A 23,442-nucleotide genomic window follows, 5' to 3' on the forward strand; every position below is an offset into this window, starting at 1 on the left:
CGTTTCGGAGGCCCTAAGCAAAAGTAATCTGAAATGCCAAAAGATGGCGACAATCGCGCTTCTCGCCATTGTCAAGACCAGCGAAGACAAGCCGGTGTTCTTTTTTATATCATCCTGGATCACCTCGCACCGGGTGCGCCCACAAAACCAGCGCGGTGCCCTTCGCACCGTGGCGGTGGATCCCCGGCGAGGGTATATATCGAGGACAAGATGCACTCCGCGTGGGCGTGTATGCAGCGCCGCCTTTAGGTGACTTTCTTTTGGCGCGTGCATTTGATTGTAAACCACAACACCGGTCACACGCTCCTGCTCACCCGAAAATGCTTTCGGAACTGCAAATTAATCACACACTTCACATGTCAAAGGCCATGCACACAGCTATATATGCCAAACAGTGAAGTATAAACAGACGCTCACTCCGGTATCGGCGAGGCGGCTGGCGACCCGATCAACGAATTTTCGGTCGTTCATCGCCGTGTTTAGGCCGTATCAAGTCGATTATCCTGTCATCTTCGCTATCAGACGAACTTGGCAGCAGTTTATAAATTGCGGCAACCATGCGTATTCTCTGTTCCATAGCGCGAGACTGTTCGCAGACACGAGCAGGATAGTATTGGCCACCGTGTACGGCTAAAGGCGGCTTGTCCGCAGCACGCGTCCCGCAATGCTTGCCGGGATTGCACCCTTGCGAACCGCCGATTTTCAGGGTGCGAGTCGGGGCAACGAAAAACTGACCCGGCAGGGTGCGCTTACGGTGATCGAGGACAGCGGGTGCGCACCAAGGCGCCCCGGTGCTCACCGGTGCGGGTGATCGAGGATGCTATCATTCACCCTTTGCAACTTTGTTTGCTCCGTGTACGTAGTACCTATTTAGTGCGAAGAGAATCTTTCAGGCGCGTTGCCTCCAGAAATGGGCGAACTTTTTGACTACTGCTTTTCAACATAACAATCGCGTCCCTTTCAGTCTGTGCAAAATGGGCCGCAATTTATTCGGTTTCACTAAGCTAAAAACAAGTGGCGCAGTGAAACACACTCCCCTGTCAAACTGGCTAATGAACAGAACTTTTTTTCAGAAAGGTTTATTTTTTTTTCTTCTCCAACTTGATTTCCTTTGGAAAATTGGCTTTTCAGGATATAACGCAATCCTTGTTATTTTTCCTAGCCATTTCTTCTTGCATTCGCCGCATTGTTTCTTCGTGTGCTTCGGCGCTTTGCGCCATGGAGCGATTCATCGCCTGGAGCGTCTGGGCTTGCCTGGAGTCTTGCGCTGCCATCGCATCCTGCATCTTCTTGAGAGTGTGTGCGTGCATGTCGTTCGTATTTTTCATCTGCTCACCCATTAGCTGCACGTGTTCCTTGTGGAACTTTGCTTGGTCAGTCATATTGTTGCTCATCACCTTTAACGTAGTGTTAAAGGTGTCCGTTGTCGACTTCATCTGTTCTCTCATGGCATCCAGATTTTCCTTCTGCATAGTGGCTATTGCCGAGACGAGTTCTCTGGTCTTGTCACCCTCGTATTGCATCATCTGCGCGGTTCTGATCGTGTCCATCTCATGCATTTTCATCATCATCTGCATCCTGAAAGATAAATACAGGGCATGAAAGGACAATACGGTGGGATACATTTTCAGTAACTCGACATTATGTGCTGGAGCTATTAGTCAGAAGGGAAGAAAACGCCATTTTCAGGCATAATAAATTCTGACAAAATATGGTCCAAGTTTTCAAAGAAAATACATTCATATTTAAAAAAAAATTAACATGTACAGTCGTGAGCAGCCTTGTCTAGAGCGCTTGAGCAGTCCGCACTTGGTAACAAAAACCGAAATTAAAGAGCAGCCCCTCATTACAGGGCAAAGTTTTCGTGCCTGCTTCGTTCACGAGGCTATCTGGCGCTACTTCCGTGCAAACGGTGCCGCTGGACCCTAGAGGCTGCCACAAAATCTGGATTTGTTTGCAAGGAAGTGCACCGCCCGAGCGCTCTAGACAAGGCTGCTCACGACTGTACGTGTGTGAACTGTTGGAAGAAACTGCTGCAAAAATGCATTCTCCTCGATCTGCTGCAGCAGTACCTGCATTATGCGAACGCTGCTGTCTTCTTGCTGCTTGCTCCAGTTGTTCTTCTGGCTATTCTTCAAGCTGAGGAAGCTAAAACGCACAAACTCTCCTCTTACCACTCTGGAGTGCCCGCCTTGCGGGGTCTTATATATTGAGAATGGTTAAAAAAAAAGCCCCCTTCTTATTTTAACCGAGGTCAGCTTCAAAGTGTGCTGATAGATTAACTGTGCAGCGCGGACACACAGTATGCGAAATATTTGGTACAGAATCCTGCGAAGTTCCTTAGACACTGGAGCGTCATGTTATAATGTTGGACTCCATTACATTTACGATTTAGCGTGTATCATAAATATCTAACTCTCTGTCCCCGTAACCCCCGAGTATGTACAGTGAATCAAAGCCACCTTGTTGAGCTGGATGTAATGAACACAGAAATAAAGCATGGGCAGATGGGTATTTCTGCCGTAATAGTGCCAAAAGTCTACCACGGTCTTCTATTGCACGAACCACTTCCGCACTCACTACTGAAGAATGTATGCGGACGCTAAAGTCACCTTAACAGTGGACAGCCTTGCTGCTACACATTTCTCTGCCTTTGTCAATTCTCTTACCACACACAGTGCAGTAGCTGCCAGCGTATCTCTACTCGCACACACGTAATTATGCGCCGAGTGAGTGCGCCCAGAAACTGTTTCGGCCTGCTCGCCTCTCCCTTTCTCGGTTTCGCGCTTCCGCCTTGTTTTTCAGTGTTGAGTTTTCGCGCTATGCTCACGCGTCTTCGTTGCCCATTCCTCTCTCGCACAATCAGCCCCCTTTTGTGATTGACACAGGGCGCGAAATTGCATGATGTGAAGTGTCATGGTGGGCAGGTAGAAACTCAAAAGAGTTTGCCTGAATTATTTTAATATAATTAATTTACTGAATTAATTTAAGGCCTAGTGGCAGGCCTAGTGGCCAACAACCCTGGGGGCAGGTTGCTGCTTGGCACGGTGGGCAGCCTGTCACGACGTCACGAGGTCACGTTACTTTGTGACATCATCTTCTTGTCGACTGATGAGCTACTTTTGTGACTAACGCAGGAGGGGAAACCACGATGTGAATGCTATTGCGGCCAAATTAAAAGTGAGAATTTTGGGTGATTCCATCGTTCTGTTCGCTCAGACATGTTGTTTAAAGCCCAACGTGAGCACCTGTGCCCCCGATCTTACCTGCCGACGCGAATTTCAGCTGATATAGAAAAGTTTTAACACAGACCAAAATGTTACGAAGTAACAATGACACACGTCAACCTAAGCATTTAGACTCAAGCAACCCACACCGTCCACTAGGAATATCACGTATCTGCCATTTTGATAACTTTTTTTTCATAATTCGATGTTACATGCTGTGCGTCTCAGTACGATTTTGTTTTTATGGGGTTCTCACGTGAATTTTTCATTTAGTTTTTCTTTTTCCTTCTCGTACCGTCAAAGTTTTTCCAACTCCTCCTAGATCCGTAGAAGAATTTCGCCTTGATATCTAGCATTTTTGTTCGGATGTACTTGCGTGTGTGGGGCCCTTTTGCTGGCATTAGTATGCATTAGTAGTAGGCATGCATTAGTAGATGGGGTCCGGCACTCGTCGTTTACTTACATATCGGCCGCAGTGACAGTTCCCGCAGGGACGACACTTTGAGCGGATGCTGCTGGTGTGCAGGCGACTGTACCACTGAAGAGAAAGGAATTAAAGGTCACAGGTTAGCTTCGCTAGTGGTTAAGCAAGTTGTGCTCATAGAAGGAATGAGCTTCCATGGAATCACGTCTCGTTAAAAAAACGCTGATTTATTTATCTTTCTCCCTCCCGTTCTGTGTTGACCATGGCTCTGAAGCTAGGCGGCTCAATCATGTCCTCATGGGGGCGTCAGCTTTTTATCGGTTTCTTCTTTCTCGGGCATTTTGGCGAATTACTTTTGTCTTCTAACTGCAGCTACTACGGGGCGCTACTACGAAGTCAGAAGTCAAACTCAAGCGTCCTTGTCAAACTCTACCGGTCACCGGTAGTATCATCTATGCGCTTTTGTGGAATGCGACACATACGGTGGATTAGTCCTGGCTCGTGCGGTATTGGGCCTTTAATGCCCGGACTCAACACGAGGACTACGAGGCACGCCGTAGAGGGTGGCACTGAGAGGGAGAACGGTGTTTTTGAGTGGGAACATTTCAGCCTCTCCTGTTTAGAAGGACTTTGGTTTGCAGTAGTTGGTTCGTAGCCATGTTTGAAACAAAAAGAAAGCGCGAACGGAACGAGGACAAAAAAGAACATAAAGTGCCTGGCGCCCGTCCTGTCGCCTTATATTCCTTCTTGTCCTCGTCCTATTCGCGCCTTTTCTGTTTCAAACACGGTTCTCCTTTTTAACGAGCCATGTTACTTTGAGCCGGGTGAAGGGGGGGGGGGGGGGGTTCCAACAATGGCCGAAGGAGAAGCCGGCAGAAAAATGTAAAGATACAGGCTGGAAAGAAAATATAATAAAACGATTTCCTGAGGTAGAAGTAGGCATATTTAAAGCTGTGATACAAGAGCAGGTTAAAGCATATATCAAGTGCTAACTCCTCTGAGATTTGATTTTTTTTTATTTAGAAATACCGCGCGCCTTGACAGGTCATGCAGGGAGTGGGTTCACAGCGGTATTCACAGTGTGCGGCACTTTGTATAGAATATTAGCACATGAGTGTGATACTTAAGCAAACGCATCATTCCACTCAAGTTTGAAGAGAACAAACACAAACTTCCGCGTTAGGGATCAGAACGAAAGAAACATTCTCTTTTAGCGACAACGCTAGACATAAAATTCCTGTCAACAACATCCAGTGGTAAATAGTTCAAAATCTCGATGGAAGATGGTAAATGAACAACTTGCGATCTTTCTGTCCAGGAGAGGAGGTTCCAAAATGAATTGGTGCACGGGAGGAGGGCGTTGCACTACTTTGGCGACAATAGGCACTGCTAGACATCCACGCCTTATTGTACATGTTTCGGCCAGGTTATAAACGCGTTTAGCGGGATGCTGGCCTGCTTCAGCGACGCGTTTCTCTGCCTTCTGGAGTTCCTACGCAATAGATTAGCGCAGCCGTAAACGGTAAGTCGTGCGCATTTATCCAGCTTTGTCTAACCCAAGTGTAGTTTGAAATTTTGAAAACGCTAGCCAGTCATTTAGTGTCAGACAACACGAGCCGGTACAGAACTATTGCAGCAGAGAACCTCGACGCACAGCATGATCGCAGGAGGGATAAAAGACAACTGACGACAATAAAAATAATTTCTGCTGTGCCCGTTTACTTAAGCGTTGCACCCATTCCTACCTGGTCTTGCCTGTTATCAGAAGCCGTGCTCTTAAAGCAATGTGGTTACCAAATTTTGGTTGCATGTTTTCTACTCTGTAATGCTGCTCAAACATTCGTATACAACGTTCATCGCATTACGTTCGGATGTAACTGCTAAATAATAATAAGTTGTATTTATTCTGTGAAGCTGTTTTGGTTCGGTGTGAACCGCCGAAAGATGGCTATGACGCCACAGTTTAGCGCAGGTAACGTGAACCAAATGATCAGACAGGATTTTGTGAAGGACTGGAGATTAGAACATGATCACGCCCCTTTCAAGCGATAGACAAATGCGCAGAATGTAACCGACTGCTATATGTATACAGCCTTCATTGATTACGAGAAAGCATTTCACTCAGTGGAAACCTCAGCACGCATGCAAGAATTCTGTAACCAGGGGGTAGAAGAGTCTTAAGTTTATATACTAGATGATATTAATAACGAATGCGCAGTCCTCCATAAAGCCACCAAAAAAATTCCTGTAAGGAAGGGTGTCAGGCAGAGAGACACGTTCTCGCCAATGTTCTTCGCAGCCTGTTTATAGGAGGTGTTCCGAGGCTTGGATTGAGAACAGTTGGTGATAAGAGTTAATGAAGAATACGAAGTAATTTGCGATTCCCTGATCACATTGTCTTGCTAAGTCCCTCAGGGAATGAATTGCAAAGCATGATCAATGAGTTATACACGCAGAGTATATCGGTGTGCCTAAAAATTAGAGGGTGTCAGAAACAGGCTCCTAATTAAGTTGCGGTATGCCCAGAATATTAAAGCACGCCGCTTCACGAATATCCCCCTGCAAAAATTTCAGCCAAGTTATTTTTAGTCAACATATGAACTTTCGCCTGTTCGTGCTATTCTCTGTGTCGCCACTTTTTGCACGCTGAAATTCAGGCGCTTCTCCGCCGGCCCAACCCACTCAGTTCATCCGCCGGCTACCCACGCGTGTGGGAGCAGGCTGGGAGGGGGCGACGCTTGCTGCCGCGGCCATGGCAGCTGCGTGATGTCAGAAGGAGACGTCACGGCGATCCAATGACAGCCCTCCGCTGCTGACGTAACGAGCGAGGCAGGACGCGTTGCGCACGGATTAGGACGAAAGCTAGGCACTGCAGGTTTCCGGGAGGAGTGGAATTGCGATTTTTTAAAAATATTCCCACGTGTCACTGTAGTGTCCGTTCGCGCTCAAGGCCGCAGGAAAGGGGTGTTATCATTTTTGCTTGTGACGCGAGAAGAGACCGGACTAATCTCGATTGATCACAGCCATGAAGAGCAGCATCTACATTTTTCTAGATTACTGTAGATGATCTTGACCTGTTATCTCGAAGTTTCCTTGCTGGCTTTAAATTGAGCGATGCCGCGAGCGGCGGGCATTCGTAGTTCGACGGCTGACGAGCACGTTTGTTGCTTACGCCGCTGCCGAGTGATTCAGTTCTTTTGCGGCGCAAGTCAGCCCAAATAAAAAGCTTCGTTTCCAAGTCTTGTTGGTGTCTTCGTGATCGCTGGACTGCCGTCACTACAACGTGACAATATATTGCAAATGATCGGTACGCTTTTGAAGTCCTGCACGCTGGCATGAACACCCTGTGGTCTGCACTCTACATATCGCAAGTGTATTGTAGGAAACCTCTAAGAACCTTTTCAGGGATCTTTTAACATGCAGAAATCGAAAATGATGATCAACAGTCTTGCAAGGGACCTGCAGTTCAAAAATGGTAGCGAGGTCTTGGAAGTGGTAAGGCATTACATCTACTCAGGGCAGGTGGTTACCGCTTATGCGGATCACGAGAGGGAAATAACTAGAAGAATAAGAATGGGGTGGAGCGCATATGGCAGGTTCTCTAAGATCACGATTGGCAGTTTACCAATATCCCTGAAGAGAAAAGTATACAACAGCTGTATCCTACCGGAACTCACCTATGGGGCAGAAACCTGGAGTGTAACGAAAGGAGTTCAGCTTAAGCTAAGGAGGATTCAGCTAGGTGCGGAAAGAAAACTGATAGGTGTAAAGTTAAGAGATCGGAAGAGGGCGGAGTGGGTGAGGGAACAAACGCAGGTTAATGACACCCTAACTGAAATCGAGAGGAAGAAATGGGCTTGGGCAGGGCATGTAATGCGAAGGCAAGATAACCGCTCGTCCTTAAGGGTAACGTAGTGGATTCCGTGAGAAGGCAAGCGTAGCAGGTGGCGGCAGAAAGTTTGGTGGGCGAATGCGATTAAGAAGTTTGCGGGTATACGGTGACCGCAACTGGCAAAGGACAGGGTTAATTGGAGAGGCATGGAAGAGGCCTTCTCTCTGCAGTGGGCGTAGTCAGGCTGATCATGAAGATGATGAATGCAAGCAAGTGCCTCTGTTATCTTATTTTTGACAGCCCTAATTCGTTTTGTGCGATGAGCAATGTGCGCCACGGCGCGAGTCGCTGAGCCCGGACCATGATTTTACGCCAAAAAGAGAAGTTTTTTGGGAACCAGGATGTCTGTAAGGAGGAGGAGTCAGTGTGCCTGGCAGTGCACGAGTTAATGAAAACTCAGCGCGCAGTGTGCGGCGAGGAGTATGTTTGCAATTTGAGGGCGTAGCAAAGAAATAAGATTCAGGCAGTGTTTTATCATCTGATCAAATCTAAGCATTTTAAAGACCCCCCACACTTTTTCATAGCATCTGGCTACCTCAGTTGCGCATTTCCTCACTTTTCTGTGCATAATAATGCGATAAGAACATGTGCGACAATGGGCTGTATGCATTTTCACCCTGTCCACCTCCCGATAAGCGAGTTTTCCGCTGAAAACGTGTGAATGGAATGAAAAATGTGGTTCCCAGACAACTTCCCTTAACTCCGGTGCATATTCATAGGCGCACAATGCCACAAGCAATGACACCATCAATCTGTCTGGTATATTTAAAAATGTTAGAAAAGAAGGAAACTTGTCTTTATTAGAAAATTATAAAGCTGATTAAAGAAACATGTTCTATGGCCGATAAGTTTGATTATTGAAGAGGAATAGTATGCTACCCTTGACACCCATTTTAAACAGCAGCTTGGAAAGGGATCTGTTAAAAATATGCTTGGAACTAAGACGACTTGAAGAATTGAACAACACCATTGCACAGGGCAGCAATTCTTCCTATGTCGTCATCGTCCCTTAGCGCAGTTTAAGCGTGCTGTCTTGCCACCGTTTTACTCTACAGCACTCACTAATCAAGCCCTATTCTCGGCTGCTGACCCAAAACGCGCGGGTTCGATCCCGGCCGCGGCGTTTGAATTTCTTTCGAGGAGAAATTCTAGAGGCCCGTGTACTGTGCGATGGTAGTGCACGTAAAAGAACCCCAGGTGGGTATATGCTTGGGCTTGTTGGTTCATATTTGAAACGTAAAAAACGTAGCGCAAAGAGACGAGGACACAGAAAGAACGACAACCCACGGCGCCGTGTGTTGTCGTTCTTTCTGTGTCCTCGTCTCTTTGCGCTACGTTTTTTTACGTTTCAAACCCCAGGTGGTCGAATTTTCCGGAGCCCTCCACTACGGCGTCTCTCATAGCCTTAGCCGCTTTGGGACGCTAAACCCCATAAACCAACCAACCAACTAATCAAGCCCTATTAAACCTAAATAAGGCAACTGCAGGACAGATAGCAGTATGTACTTAAATCGATTGCATCCTGTACAGACGTCTTTATAACTTGGCCCCTGGATGCTTGTTTCCTGTCACCTTCCAGTATCTACGACCTTATATCGGGAATTGGAATGTACTCCAATTCATAAAACACACTCGAAAATGGAAAAAAAACAGTCGCGCCGAAAAACACAAACACACAGTTCAAGAACGACGTAGGACAAGCGCTCACTTCATCTGACTTTAATCTCTGAAAAGCGGGCAAATATACAAAAGCGTAGGCATGCGCAGAAAGTAACCTCATGTGGAATCAACAGAACCTTTCAAGATATGAAATTTTAGTTTTAAAAGGTTCACTGACGTATCGCTGTCACAACTTTTTCCTCTTTTCCTTATGTGGTACGCCTCCAAAACCTCCCGTGCCTTAATATCACCGCTCCTGCCCAGAATCCTTATCTCATCAAGTCGTGGTTCACACTTTTTGCCTAAGAGAACTTCTTGCTGGGCTAGTTGGTCATTCATTGTGAACGTAAAGGCGCCAAAAACCACACACACACAAGACAAGAGAACGGGACCGAGCGCCACTCACAACTAGTTTATTTTGCAGAACCCAGATACATATATACACTTAGCCAGCGCCTGCACAAGGGCAAAACTACGTATCAATGAGATAACGAACGCTCTAAAAACTTAGCAGGGTAGATGTGTAAGCCAGTTGGTGAGACATGAAGGAGCTAGACACCGCAGCGGACACGGGACAGAGAAAGAAGACGACACAGGGCGGTACTTGCAACTAAAATTTTATCTGAAACTTCATGGCTTTTTAAAGACAGAGGCACGTGTGATCTTACAATCAGGGAAAAAGGATGAATGAAAAGCAACAGATAACAAGACCTAACTGACAACAATGCACGTGAAAGATATGCGAGTCACAATCTACAAAAATCAGAAGTATTAAAACGTTATGCGATGCTCATCATGCTAGTCACAATCTACAGATATCAGAAGTGTTAAAAACCGTCGACCACATGTGGAAGCATGAAAACCACAAGACAAAAGAAGAAAAAGAACGTCAAAAGGGAACAACCCAACCTCTTACCTGTCAAGGAAACCCAGTTCTTTTTGGAGGATGGAAACCGAAGGCGAACTAACGCATTCATCCGGTTACGAGCGCAAGATGGCAATGGCCTCTACAATCTCCCTCTCAAGCTGCCCCTTCCTTCTTCCAACAATCTGGGTCTGGCTGAACTGAGGGCAACAACCCCGACACTTGCGGCAACGAGCAGGCAGATTCGAACCCCCCGCCTCCCCCAAGGAACGCGCATGTTCTCTCAAGCGATCATTTAAGCACCTACCGGTTTGTCCAATATAGAAACGTCCACAACTGAGGGGACTCTTGTAGATTACCCCTGTTGCATATGCGACATGCTTATTTTCTTCCAAGTGTTTCTTGCCGCAAGTTCCTGGAATCCAGTCCCATTTTCCCACTAGATTGCATCATCTAGACAGCTTACAGGGTGCCGAAAATACAACGTCGATGTCATATTTGCCTGAAATCTTTTTGAGATTCTGTGAAACCCTGTGCAGGTATGGAATGATTTACGCTTTTTTCTGACCGGCTGGTTCTTGGGAAGGAACGTCTTTTTTCTTTTTACGGAGCTTATTGGCCACTGTTTCAGCAACCGCGGTTAACAAAAACCTCGGGTACCTTGCCTTTTCCAGCCGCTCTACTTGAAGGAAAAAACTGGACTTCAACGTATGAGTGCATGATTTTAAAACTGCGGATGTAAAACAGGAGGAGGCAATACCCCGCTTTACCACCCTGGAGTGGGAGGAATCAAAAGGCAGAAATGCTTTCTTTGATCTAGGTTGGAAGGCCCAGCACACATGATCACTTCGGTTAAAAGATAACTTTAAATCCAGGAACTGAATGGATCCGTTTTGTGGAAGTTCTAGAGTGAATTTGAGAAATTGTGAACAGTTTGAGAATACACTTAAGATCTTGCCAGCTACTTCTGTCAAAGAGTCATGGGAAGAAAGTTTCAAAATAATTAAAAAGTCGTCTACATATCTGATTGACCTTTGCTATGAAAGGTTGGGTTAGCTTGAGCTCGAGCACTCGGCCTAGACGCGCAAGAAAGATTTCACGCAGCACTGGCGCGACACTGGAACGTATACAAATTCCTTTTTTCTGCACATACAATTTGTCGTCAAAGGAAACAAAAGTATAATCAGGATAAAAACCGAGCAGCTCCATAAGAGAATCAAGGACACACCACAGGTATTCTGGAATCCAACCACGCCGGCAACGTCAATCAGTTCTCTCACTGCACTGAAAAGTTCATCGTGCGGAATCGAGTAAACCAACTCTTCCACGTCGACGGACAACGCACAGTTGGCACTTGTAACACCAGAATTCAATGCTGCAACGAAGGTGTCAGACCCAGCTATCTTGAAAGGATCCTTAGGCTTTAGTTGTCCCAAATGTGTTTTAAGGAACTTGCTGACTTGGGCCTGCCAGCTTCCTCTTTCTGTAACAATACCCCTGAATGGGCACAGATCCTTATGCGTCTTTGCCGTGAAGAAGATGCTCAGAACGTTCAAATCACATCCCAGCACCTGTTTTGATAGCTTCTGTAGGCTGAGTTTATCTAAAAGAGCCACTGCCCTGCTCTTAACTTTGGAAGGTTTTTGAGATACAGGCTTAAAGTTCTTACTCAGGGCACTGATGGATTTTTCTTGAAATACGCTCTGCGGAAGTACGCTGAAGCCACCTTCCTTGTCAGCCTGGACAAGAGAGAGGTCATTCTCCCGGAAGTAGCAGGCAACTTCAAGTAGAACTTTTGAGCTACCAGACTTCTTGGTGAAATTCTTTCGCAATCTTTCTATGCTTTCTAAAACGCAGGATGTCCTCTCCTCAGCCGGAGCCTTGATGGCCACTCTGTGCATGGACGCTAGAAGGTCATGCTTGTCCACCGATGGTTCCAAGCTGTACTTGGGGCCATGCTGTAATACGGCCTCCACTTCTGCAGGAACATTCGCGTTGCCGAGGAAGGTAACTGGAACAACGCCCACATCTTTCCCTTTGTCTTTCCTTGGGAGCTGGTGGCGCAAGCGGTGCCAAAGGAATTCTGTCGACTGCTGCGTTGTGGGCCGAAAGTCCTGCCATCGCCTCCAACCAGACGATCCAAGACCAAAGCTTTCAAAGCACACATTTCGAAGCCAAGCGTAGAAGAATCCCACTTGCCTCGAGCATTCTGCTTTTAGGATTTTCGAAACCCTTTTCCAATGTCCTACAGATGGTCCAAGCACCCCGAACGTTGACGAAACATCAAGGGGGCAGGTATTATTTCGCAGGCAATAGGCATAGACCCTAGCTCTGCACGTCAAAGAAGCGATTATTGAAGAACACAGTGCACACTGATCCTCGGGGGCCAAGGAACACATAAAAGAGCCTACGTCTGGGGACACATAACTTAGGAGGGTAGATGTGTAGGCCAGCTGGTGAGACATGAAGGAGCTAGACATCACAGCGGACACGGGAAAGAGAAAGAAGACGACACAGGGCGGTACTTGGAACTAAAATTTTATCTGAAACTTCTTGGCTTTTTAAAGACAGAGGCACGTGTGATCTTACGATCAGGTAAAAAGGATGAATGAAAAGCTACAGACAACAAGACCTAACTGACAACAATGCACATGAAAGATATGCAAGTCACAATCTACAAAAATCAGAAGTATTAAAACGTTATGCGATGCTCATCATGCGAGTCACAATCTACATATATCAGAAGTGTTAAAAACCATCGACCGCATGTGGAAGCATGAAAACCACAAGACAAAAGAAGAAAAAGAACGTCAAAAGGAAGCAACCCAACCTGTTACCTGTCAAGGAAACCCAGTTCTTTTTCGAGGATGGAAACCGAAGGCGAACTAACGCATTCGTCCTATTGCGAGCACAAGATGGCAATGGCCTCTACAATCTCCCTCTCAAGCTGCCCCTTCCTTCTTCCAACATTGTGGGTCTGGCTGAACTGAGGGCAACAACCCCGACAATTGCGGCAACGAACAGGCAGATTCGAACACCCCGCCTCCCCCACGGAACGCGCGTTTTCTCTCAAGCGATCATTTAAGCACCTCCCAGTTTGTCCAATATAAAAACGTCCACAACTGAGGGGGATCTTGTAGATTACCCCTGTTCACATGCGACACGCTTATTTTCTTCCAAGTGTTCTTGCCGCAAGTTCCTCGAATCGATACCCCTATTCCCACTAGATTGCATAATCTAGAGAGCTTGCAAAGTGTCGAAAATACAAAGTCGATGCCATATTTGCCTGAAATCTTTTTAAAATTATGTGAAACCCTGTGCAGGTAGGGAATGACTTCCACTTTTTCTGGCCGGCTGGTTCTTGGGAAGCAACGTCTTTTTTCTTTTTACGGAGCTTATTGGCCACTGTTTCAGCAACCGCGGTTAACAGAAACCTCGGGTACTCTGCCTTTTCCAGCCGTTCTACTTGAAGGGAAAAATCACACAATCACACAATTTCATATAATCTCAAAAAGATTTCAGGCAAATATGGCATCGAGATTGTATTTTCGGCACCGTGTAAGCTGTCTAGATTATGCAATCTAGTGGGAAAAGGGGACTCGATTCGAGGAACTAGCGGCAAGAAACACTTGGAAGAAAATAAGCGTGTCGCATGTGCAACAGGGGTAATCTACAAGATCCCCCTCAGTTGTGGACGTTTTTATATTGGACAAACCGGTAGGTGCTTAAATGATCGCTTGAGAGAACATGCGCGTTCCTTGGGGGAGGCGGGGGGTTCGAATCTGCCTGTTCGTTGCCGCACGTGTCGGGGTTGCGACCCTCAGTTCAGCCAGACCCAGATTGTTGGAAGAAGGAAGGGGCAGCTTGAGAGAGAGATTGTAGAGGCCATTGCTATCTTGCGCTCGTAACCGGATGAATGCGTTAGTTCGCCTTCGGTTTCCATCCTGGAAAAAGAACTGGGTTTCCTTGACAGGTAACAGGTTGCGTTGCTTCCTTTTGACGTTCTTTTTCTTCTTTTGTCTAGTGGTTTTCATGCTTCCACATGCGGTCGACGGTTTTTAACACATCCAATATCTGTAGATTGTGACTCGCATGATGAGCATCGCATAACGTTTTAATACTTCTGATTTTTGTAGATTGTGACTCGCATATTTTTCATGTGCATTGCTGTCAGTCCGGTTTTGTTATCTGTTGCTTTTCATTCGTCCTTTTTACCTGATTGTAAGATCACACGTGCCTCTGTCTTTAAAAAGCCATGAAGTTTCAGATAAAATTTTAGTTGCAAGTACCGCCCTGTGTCGTCTTCTTTCTCTGTCCTGTGTCGGCTGTGGTGTCTAGCTCCTTCATGTCTCACCAACTGGCCTACACATCTACCCTCCTAAGTTATGTGTCCCCAGGCGTAGGCTTTTTTATGTGTTCCTTGGCCCCCGAGGATCAGTGTGCAATGTTTTCTTCAATCATCGCTTCTTCGACGTGCAGAGCTAGGGCCTATGCCTATTGCCAGCGAAATAATACCTGCCCCCTTGACGTTTCGTCAATGTTCGGGGCGTTGGAACATCTGTAGGACATTGGAAAAGGGTTTCGAAAATCCTAAAAGCAGAATGCTGGAGGCAAGTGGGATTCTTCAACGCTTGGCTTCGAAATGTGTGCTTTGAAAGCTTTGGTCTTGGATCGTCTGGTTGGAGGCGATGGCAGGACTTTCGGCGCACAACGCAGCTGTCGACAGAATTCTTTTGGCACCGCTTGCGCCACCAGCTCCCAAGGAAAGACAAAGGGAAAGATGTGGGCGTTGTTCCAGTTACCTTCCTCGGCAACGCGAATGTTCCTGCAGAAGTGGAGGCCGTATTACAGCATGGCCCCAAGTACAGCTTGGAACCATCGGTGGACAAGTATGACCTTGTAGCGTCCGTGCACAAAGTGGCCAATAAGGCTCCGGCTGAGGAGAGGACATCCTGCCTTTTAGAAAGCGTAGAAAGATTGCGAAAGAATTTCACCAAGAAGTCTTGTAGCTCAAAAGTTCTACTTGAAGTTGCCTGCTACTTCCGGGAGAATGACCTCTCTCTTGTCCAGGCTGACAAGGAAGGTGGCTTCACCGTACTTCCGCAGAGCGTATTTCAAGAAAAATCCATCAGTGCCCTGAGTAAGAACTTTAAGCCTGTATCTCAAAAACCTTCCAAAGTTAAGAGCAGGGCAGTGGCTCTTTTAGATAAACTTAACCTACAGAAGCTATCAAAACAGGTGCTGGGATGTGATTTGAATGTTTTGAGCATCTTCTTCACGGCAAAGACGCATAAAGATCTGTGCCCATTCAAGGCTATTGTTACAGAAAGAGGAAGCTGGCAGGACCAAGTCAACAAGTTCCGGCTTGTCTCTTGTCCCGGTGTTTTGCGCTGTTCCGTCACAAATTAAAACACATTTGGGACAACTAAAGCCTGAGGATCCTTTCAAGATAGCTGGGTCTGACACCTTGGTTGTAGCATTGAATTCTGATGTTCCAAGTGCCAACTGTGCGTTGTCCGTCGACGTGGAAGAGTTGTTTTACTCGATTCCGCACGATGAACTTTTCAGTACAGTAAGAGAATTGATTGACATTGCCAGCGTGGTTGGATTCCAGAATACCTGTGGTGTTTCGCCTGATTCTTTTAAGGAGCTGCTCGGTTTTTATCTTGATTCTACTTTTGTTTCCTTTGACGAGAAATTGCATGTGCAGAAAAAAGGAATTTGTATAGGTTCCAGTGTCGCGCCAGTGCTGCGTGAAATCTTTCTTGCGCGTATAGGCCGACTGCTCGAGCTCAAGCTAACCCAACTTTGCATAGCAAAGATAATCAGATATGTAGATGACTTTTTAATTATTTTGAAACTTTCTTCTGATGACTCTTTGACAGAAGTAGCTGGCAAGATTTTAAGTGTATTCTCAAACTGTTCACAATTTATCAAATTCACTCTAGAACTTCCACAAAACGGATCCATTCAGTTCCTGGATTTAAAGTTATCTTTTAACCGAAGTGATCGTGTGCTGGGCCTTCCAGCCTAGGTAAAAGAAAGCATTGCTGCCTTTTGATTCCTCCCACTCCAAAGTGGTAAAGCGGGGTATTGCCTCCTCCTGTTTTAGATCCGCCGTTTTAAAATCATGCACTCATATGTTGAAGTCCAGTTTTTCCCTTCAAGTAGAGCGGCTGGAAAAGGCAGGGTACCCGAGGTTTTTGTTAACCGTGGTTGCTGAAAAAGTGGCCAATAAGCTCCGTAAAAAGAAAAAAAGACGTTGCTTCCCAAGAACCAGCCGGTCAGAAAAAAGTGTAAGTCATTCTATACCTGCACAGGGTTTCACAGAATCTCAAAAAGATTTCAGGCAAATATGGCATCGACATTGTATTTTCGGCGCCCTGTAAGCTCTCTAGATTATGCAATCTAGTGGGAAAAGGGTACTCGATTCGAGGAATTTGCGGCAAGAAACATTTGGAAGAAAATAAGCGTGTCCCATGTGCAAAAGGGGTAATCTACAAGATCCCCCTCAGTTGTGGGCGTTTTTATAGTGGACAAACCGGTAAGTGTTTAAATGATCGCTTGAGAGAACACGCGCGTTCCTTCGGGGAGGCGGGGGTTCGAATCTGCCTGTTCATTGCCGCAATTGTCGGGGTTGTTGCCCTCAGTTCAGCCAGACCCAGATTGTTGGAAGAAGTAAGGGGCAGCTTGAGAGAGAGATTATAGAGGCCATTGCCATCTTGCGCTCGCAACCGGATGAATGAGTTCGTTCGCCTTCGGTTTTCATCCTCCAAAAAGAACTGGTTTTCCTTGACAGGTAACAGGTTGTGTTGCTTCCTTTTGACGTTCTTTTTCTTCTTTTGTCTTGTGGTTTTCATGCTTCCACATGGGGTCGACAGTTTTTAACACTTCTGATATCTGTAGATTGTGACTCGCATGATGAGCATCGCATAACGTTTTAATACTTCTGATTTTTGTAGATTGTGACTCGCTTATCTTTCATGTGCATTGTTGTCAGTTCGGTTTTGTTATCTGTTGCTTTTCATTCGTCCTTTTTACCTGATGTAAGATCACACGTGCCTCTGTCTTTAGAAAGCCATGAAGTTTCAGATAAAATTTTATTTGCAAGTACCGCCCCGTGTCGTCTTCTTTCTCTGTCCCGTGTCCGCTGCGGTGTCTGGCTCCTTCATTGCTCTAAAAACTTTTTTTCCGCCTGATACAGAGCAACAGATGTTTCACTGACACATGAACTTCCTTTCTTATTGATATAGAACGCTTGAATCAGTCCTCTGGCTTTGTTGTTGCTGCTTCTGGCAAGAATCCGCACTGATGAGAAGCGTGGCTGACAAGAGCGTGAAGGTCATGATCTGATATGTTTCGGCAAATTTGGGCCCCGTTTATTTTGTTCTACATTTCGTTCATGTTCCCTAATTCGCTTATTGACGCAGCGCCCTGTTTGTCCTATATAGGAACAACCGCACGACAGGGGTATTTCGTAAACAACCCCTTCGGCAAATTTCATGAAAGGTCGCCCATGCTTAGTACCACAGCCTCTTGCTTGTTCTTTTTCTTTTCTTTTCTCGATTCGAGGGCAAATACTTCCGAGGTTCAGCGGGGCTGAAAAGACGAGCGGGACACTATGCCTGTTCGCAACCTTCTTCAGGTTGTGGGCCAACTTGTGCACGTACGGCACCGCCACTGGTCTCACCTCTTCACGAGGGACCTCTGCCCCAGCTCTCACTGCCCTCATCTTCAACTTCTGTAAGAGGCTTTCGGCGACCCCTGTCACGAGCGAACAAGGGAATCCGGCTGAATCCACCCTAGCCAATTGGCTGTCAAAACTCGGGCGCATCTTGTGAACGCATGACTTCCTAAGCGCTGACTCAAGGCACAGTGAAGCAATACCTCTTTTTACTAATTTGGAGCGCGAAGAGTCCTATGGCAGAAGCCCTTTTTTTTTGTTCGCGGAGCGTAAGCCCGACACACATGATCCGCACAGAACTCAATTTTTATATCTAAAAACTGTAAAAGATTGTCCACCGGCAGTTCATACGTAAAATCTAAGCCTTTTCCATGTTGTCTGAACAGATATAAAACATTATGTGCAGCTTCAGGAAAGTTTAAGCTTGCGTCCTTGGTTAAAACAATCAAAAAGTCGTCCACGTATCTAAATACTTCAAAAACGATGTTAGCTGGTAAAACCTGATCAAGGACTTGGTCCATTTGTGAAAGAAAATGTTACATAAAACCGGAGCGACGCACGAACCAATACAAATGCCCTGTTTCTGCAGAAAAAACCGCTTGTCAAATGTTATAAAAGTGGACTTCAGGTAAAACTGTAAATGGTTAAAAAATCATCAACAGAAATACCGGCGGAGTTCTGAAAGGAAATGAGATCATTTCTTTCAATACAATCCCTGACAGCAGTAAATAAGGCATCATGAGGCACAGTATAAAACAGGTCAACAACATCCACGGAAAAGGCACGCCCAACATCAACCTCAGTTTTCAAGAATTCACAAACTTCGTCGGATCTTTTCGTTAAAAACGGATCTCCTGCATCAAGTTTAGTGAAATGCTTCAAAAGGTAAAGACTAATCTGCTTGTGCCACGAACCCTATTTAGTTACTATCGTTCTGAATGGCAAGCCTTCCTTGTGTGTCTTCACTGTAAAGAACACTTTCAGCGCTTTATTTTCGCTTTTCTCAATTTCTTTAGCAAGCTTAACCAAACCCAGACGGTCACATAAAGCCATTGCACGACTTTTTACTTTTCTAGACTTTACAGGGATGGGTGAAAAATTCTTCTGAATCGCTTGGGCTGCTCTTATCGAGAAGCTATCCTCCGATATAACGACGAAACCACCCTTCTTATCTGCTTGAAGGAGAGTTAGGGAATTATTGCTAAAGTAAGACACAATGGCACAAACAGACATTTCTAAGCGTTGAGTAGTCTTCGGGTAGCCAGATTTCAGAAGACAGTCGACACCCTCCAGAAGGCACATTTCTTGCTTTTCTGGATCAGCCTTCCTTGCGATTCGACGGTATACGGCTACCAGTTCATGCGGCGGCACTTTTGGCTCAATGCCAAACTTTGCTCCTTTTTGGAGAACGGAACTAACTTTCTGTGGCAGAACAATGTCCCCCACAATCACGAAACCACTCCCACCTTTCTTCCTGTCTTTTCTTGTTTCTTTGAGCAGACTGTTCAGCATGCTTATCCAGAGCTGTTCTGTCATCTGGGAGGCCAACCTTTTGACAGAACGAATATTGCTTTCCGCAAGCCAAGCCGGATATTGTGCCAGACAAGCAGTACGTAGGAGATCATTAAGCAGCCGAATTTGGCGCCATACCTCAGACCTACAAATCTTGCTAATACGTTTCACGTGTCCCCAGGAAGGAAACACTAGGCGAAAAAGGGCACTCACGTCGGCGGGAACCAATCCATTCGTGATGCAGAAAGCAATGCTCCTTGCGGGACAGGAGTAGGCGACGACACGTGTAATCCAATCGTCAATGAAGCACGGAGACGACACACACATATAAGGGCCCACTGTACTAGAAATGTAGCCTAGGAGAACTTCTGGCTGGGCTAGTTGGTGATTCATTGTGAAAGTAAATCAGATCATGCCCTTCACGCTCTTGTCAGCCACGCTTCTCATCAGTGCGGATTCTTGCCAGAAGCAGGAATATCCAAGCCAGAGAACTTATTGAAGCGTTCTATACCAATAAGAAAGGAAGTTCGTGTGTCAGTGAAACATCTGTTGCTCTGTATCAGGCGGAAAAAAAGTTTTTAGAGCGTTCGTTATCTCATTGATACGTAGTTTTGCTCCTTGCGCAGGCGCTGGCTAAGTGTATATATGTATCTGGGTTCTGCTAAATAAACTAGTTGTGAGTGGCGCTCTGTCCCGTTTTCTTGTCTTGTGTGTGTGTGTGTGGTTTTTGGCGCTACTTTCACACTTTTTGCACAGCTCACAATTTTCCGCCGCCGTATGTCCTGCCGCTCGGTGACACACCTTGCACTCTGCGCAGTGTTTGGGTAGATGCGCACCTCCTACTTCTTTAAGCGAGCGTGCGTGTTCCGCTGCACGGTCATTGATGCACCTGCCCGTTTGGCCCACATGGGCCTTGCCGCAAGTCAGCGGTATTTCATAGACCATGCCGGTGCAGCACTTCACAAAGTGATTCCCATGTTTTTTACCGCAGCCATTCCTCTTCCCATCGCTCGCTACGCGTGCACTGATCTGTGCCAGCTTCCGTGGCACAAATCTTGTGTGCACAGGGTTGTGCCCACAGGGTTGCCCACAACGTAAAAAAAGGTGGCAAACAGATATGGCGTGTCTGTCGTCTTTTCGGCTCCACGGAAGCTGGCACAGATCTGTGCACGCGTAGCGAGCGATGAGAAGAGGAATGGCTGCGGTAAAAAACATGGGAAGCACTTTGTGAAGTGCTGCACCGGCGTGGTCTATGAAATACGCTGACTTGCGGCAAGGCTTATGTGGGCCAAACGGGAAGGTGCATCAATGACCGTGCAGCGGAACACGCGCGCTCGCTCAAAGAAGTAGGAGGTGCGCATCTACCCAAACACTGCGCAGAGTGCAAGGTGTGTCACCGAGCGGCAGGACATACGGCGGCGGAAAATTGTGAGCTGTGCAAAAAGTGTGAACCACGACTTGATGGGATAAGGATTCTGGGGAGGAGCGGTGATACTAAGGCACGGGAGGATTTGGAGGCGTAACACATAAGGAAAAGAGGAAAAAGTTGTGTCAGCGATACGTCAGTGAACCTTTTTAAAACTGAAATTTCATATCTTGAAAGGCTCTGTTGATTGTACATGAGGTTACTTTCTGCGCATGCCCACGCTTTTGTATATTTGCCAGCTTTTCAGAGATTAAAGTCAGATGAAGTGAGCGCTGGTCCTACGTCGTTCTTGAACTGTGTGTGTGTGTGTTTTCGGCGCTACTGTTTTTTCCATTTTCGAGTACAATGAACCATGAAGCCCAAATAGAAGTTCTTTTAAACTATAAATCATAAAACACACTACGTAGTTTCAGCCGACTAGATTATTTTGCCCCTTTTTTGCTCTCGAATCTGCAAGGTCTTAAAAAGCATTCCTGCGATAGCCAAGTTGCTGTAGTCCTTTATGAGGTGCAATGCACCCTGCCGGCAGCATCTCCCTGGGCGCTTTTTTTTCTTGGCTTTTAAAACGCATGTGATGAGACCACTGAAATAAATCAGGCTGATTATCTACTTTAACTTGCATCCCATTGCTCTAAACTGTACTCGTTTTCCAAAGCTAATTTTTATGCAACTTGCTTTTTCCTGCAACCTCAGTGTTTCCCAAGCATTGCCTCCATGCCTCGACTTTGTATTATATTACATTGACTGTGACGTTCTCTTTAGAGTTTAGTATCATAAGCCTTCACTGACGCCTATGCGATCTGTAATCATGTAATCAATACCAGCTCTCCACGTCTCCTGAACAACCTTTTGCATGTGCTATAATGACCACTTTGACAATGCTACTAAGCTTGCACCAATATTTTTTGCTCTCCGATTAAGTACACGCTGCCTACTTATAAGGTCTTGCCGAGGATGAAATATTCACGACATATTGTTTCAAATACTCGGCCAGTAATATACTTGACGGAAGATATAATGAGCACCTCTTTTTCCCCTCCCTTGTACGCTCAGCGCCCATTACTAGGCTAACACTACCATATTGTCTCGGATATTATTCGTTCTGAAACAACCGTGTCCATATACTCGGACTAGAATATGCCTCACAGTACAACACGGTCTCACCTATTAATTCTTGTACACCCACTTACAGCTTTTTATACAACCTTACCTTCATCATCTTCCAACTTACTTTAAAAATTCCCCTTTAGCGTCTGGTTGAGTATTTCGATGCCAAATGACACAAATGTATCTTTCCTAAAATCCTGGGAAGATTTCAGACCTGAGTCGTTTGTGTTATCCTTTCAGACTATTCTTGGAGTTCCAGTGTCACAGCCCTAGAGGCGAATCCTCAAACTTCGCCTCATCCAGATACTGCAGGATTTTGTACTTGACTATCACATAACTAACTAATCTGTTGAGGCCTGCGCTCCTGACTGCATTAGCCGCACTAACACTGTTGTGCCTCAGCTGGCTAAGGCCACCTAATTTCAAGATTCATTTTGTTCAAGCCATGAAAGGCGGTAATGATACTGCTGCGCTTGCAAACCTCTTGCTCAAACTCGTCATTGCAGAAATCGACGCAGTAAATGAACTCACCTAGCTCATGAATGGGTACAGCATTTTAAAGCTCACAGCTGAAGTATTATTATTTAGGAATGTGGAGGTGTAATAAGTATAAAATAAATTCCTCTACTAAAGTGCTTAACAACTTTATCACATCGACAACCCGCAAGAACTTGTTTATCGCGTGCTTTCCTTTTTTCTCTGACAGTATGAAAAATGCAAGTGCAGAGCAGAAGGTTTCAGTCTCAATGGAGCACGTAAAATACTGCGTACAGATGGTGGCACTCCAAAAAAGCATGCATTGAAAATATCACGTACCAGTCGCTTTTGTCAGTTTTTAAAATAGGTGATGTATGTGCGCACATTCTACATCTAAGCTTGATTTTCCTTATGTGGATCTCATGTGCCGTTTTCGCCCATGTGTTCCTTTTGAAATCTCTACGGTAAAACGTCTTTCAACGCTAGTTCCGTAGAATAATTTTTTCTTGGCTACCCAGCGTCGGCTGTCCAAATATGCTTGCGGTTTTTCGCCTTTTTAATGGCACGGATATAACATGCATTATTAAGGTGGTGAGTAACATTCGTCATGTACTTACAGGTTGGCCATGGCGGCGCCATTTCCCACAGTGGACAGACTTAAAGTGCCACCTACTGGACTGGACCCGACTGGTGCACTAAAGAAAAAACAATTAAAGGTCACAGGTTAACTTCGCTAGGGGCTAAGCAAGTTGTTGTCTTAAAAGAAATGAATTAACCTGAAATTGCGGTTGGTTAGGAAAGCGCAGCTTCGTCTACTTTGAAAACTTAACATTTCGAAAAAAATGCTTGTGTGGCTGGGTTTGATAAGGTAAACTTGGAGCCATCTCCAAATAAATTTTTTAATTTAGAAATTCAGGAGTTTTGGATCTGGCGCTGCAGTGGTAATGGGGTTCTGTTGCGTGTGGGAAGAAAAATGTGAGTGCAGTGTTGTGAAAGGTGCAAGAGCGATGGAGCCGCTGTCGTGGGGTCTACGGACCCAATGGATCACGAATATCCTCTGGCTATCCCGCTTAGATTAGAACGCCTACGGACCAGAATGAATGTGAACGCTGTCTGCTGGATCTCTTTTCTGGCCAAAAATCAAGGTTCACCTTTTGTAAACCAATGAA

The 23,442-nt window shown here is 45.8% G+C and overlaps 1 protein-coding gene across 5 annotated transcripts in view; it reads right to left on the bottom strand.

The window, feature by feature from the left end:
• Nucleotides 1-1,055: 1,055 nt before the first annotated feature.
• Nucleotides 1,056-23,442, bottom strand: part of LOC149334580 (uncharacterized) — a 61,639-nt gene continuing 39,252 nt past the window's right edge. For 3 of the 5 annotated variants that reach the window (XM_089555183.1, XM_089555184.1, XM_089555186.1), the window contains 3 exons: nt 22,891-22,968; nt 3,691-3,765; nt 1,056-1,578 (listed from right to left, as the gene is read on the bottom strand). In XM_089555183.1, the coding sequence (XP_089411309.1) occupies nt 1,128-1,578; nt 3,691-3,765; nt 22,891-22,968 (604 nt within the window). In that variant the 3' untranslated portion in view covers nt 1,056-1,127. The remainder of the gene's footprint in view (nt 1,579-3,690; nt 3,766-22,890; nt 22,969-23,442) is intronic. The other 2 variants (XM_089555182.1, XM_089555185.1) reach the window with 2 other exon arrangements.

Source organism: Amblyomma mixtum, chromosome 8, assembly GCF_055824585.1.
Source record: "Amblyomma mixtum isolate Tamu chromosome 8, ASM5582458v1, whole genome shotgun sequence".
In the NCBI taxonomy this organism is placed as follows: Eukaryota; Metazoa; Arthropoda; class Arachnida; order Ixodida; family Ixodidae; genus Amblyomma; species Amblyomma mixtum.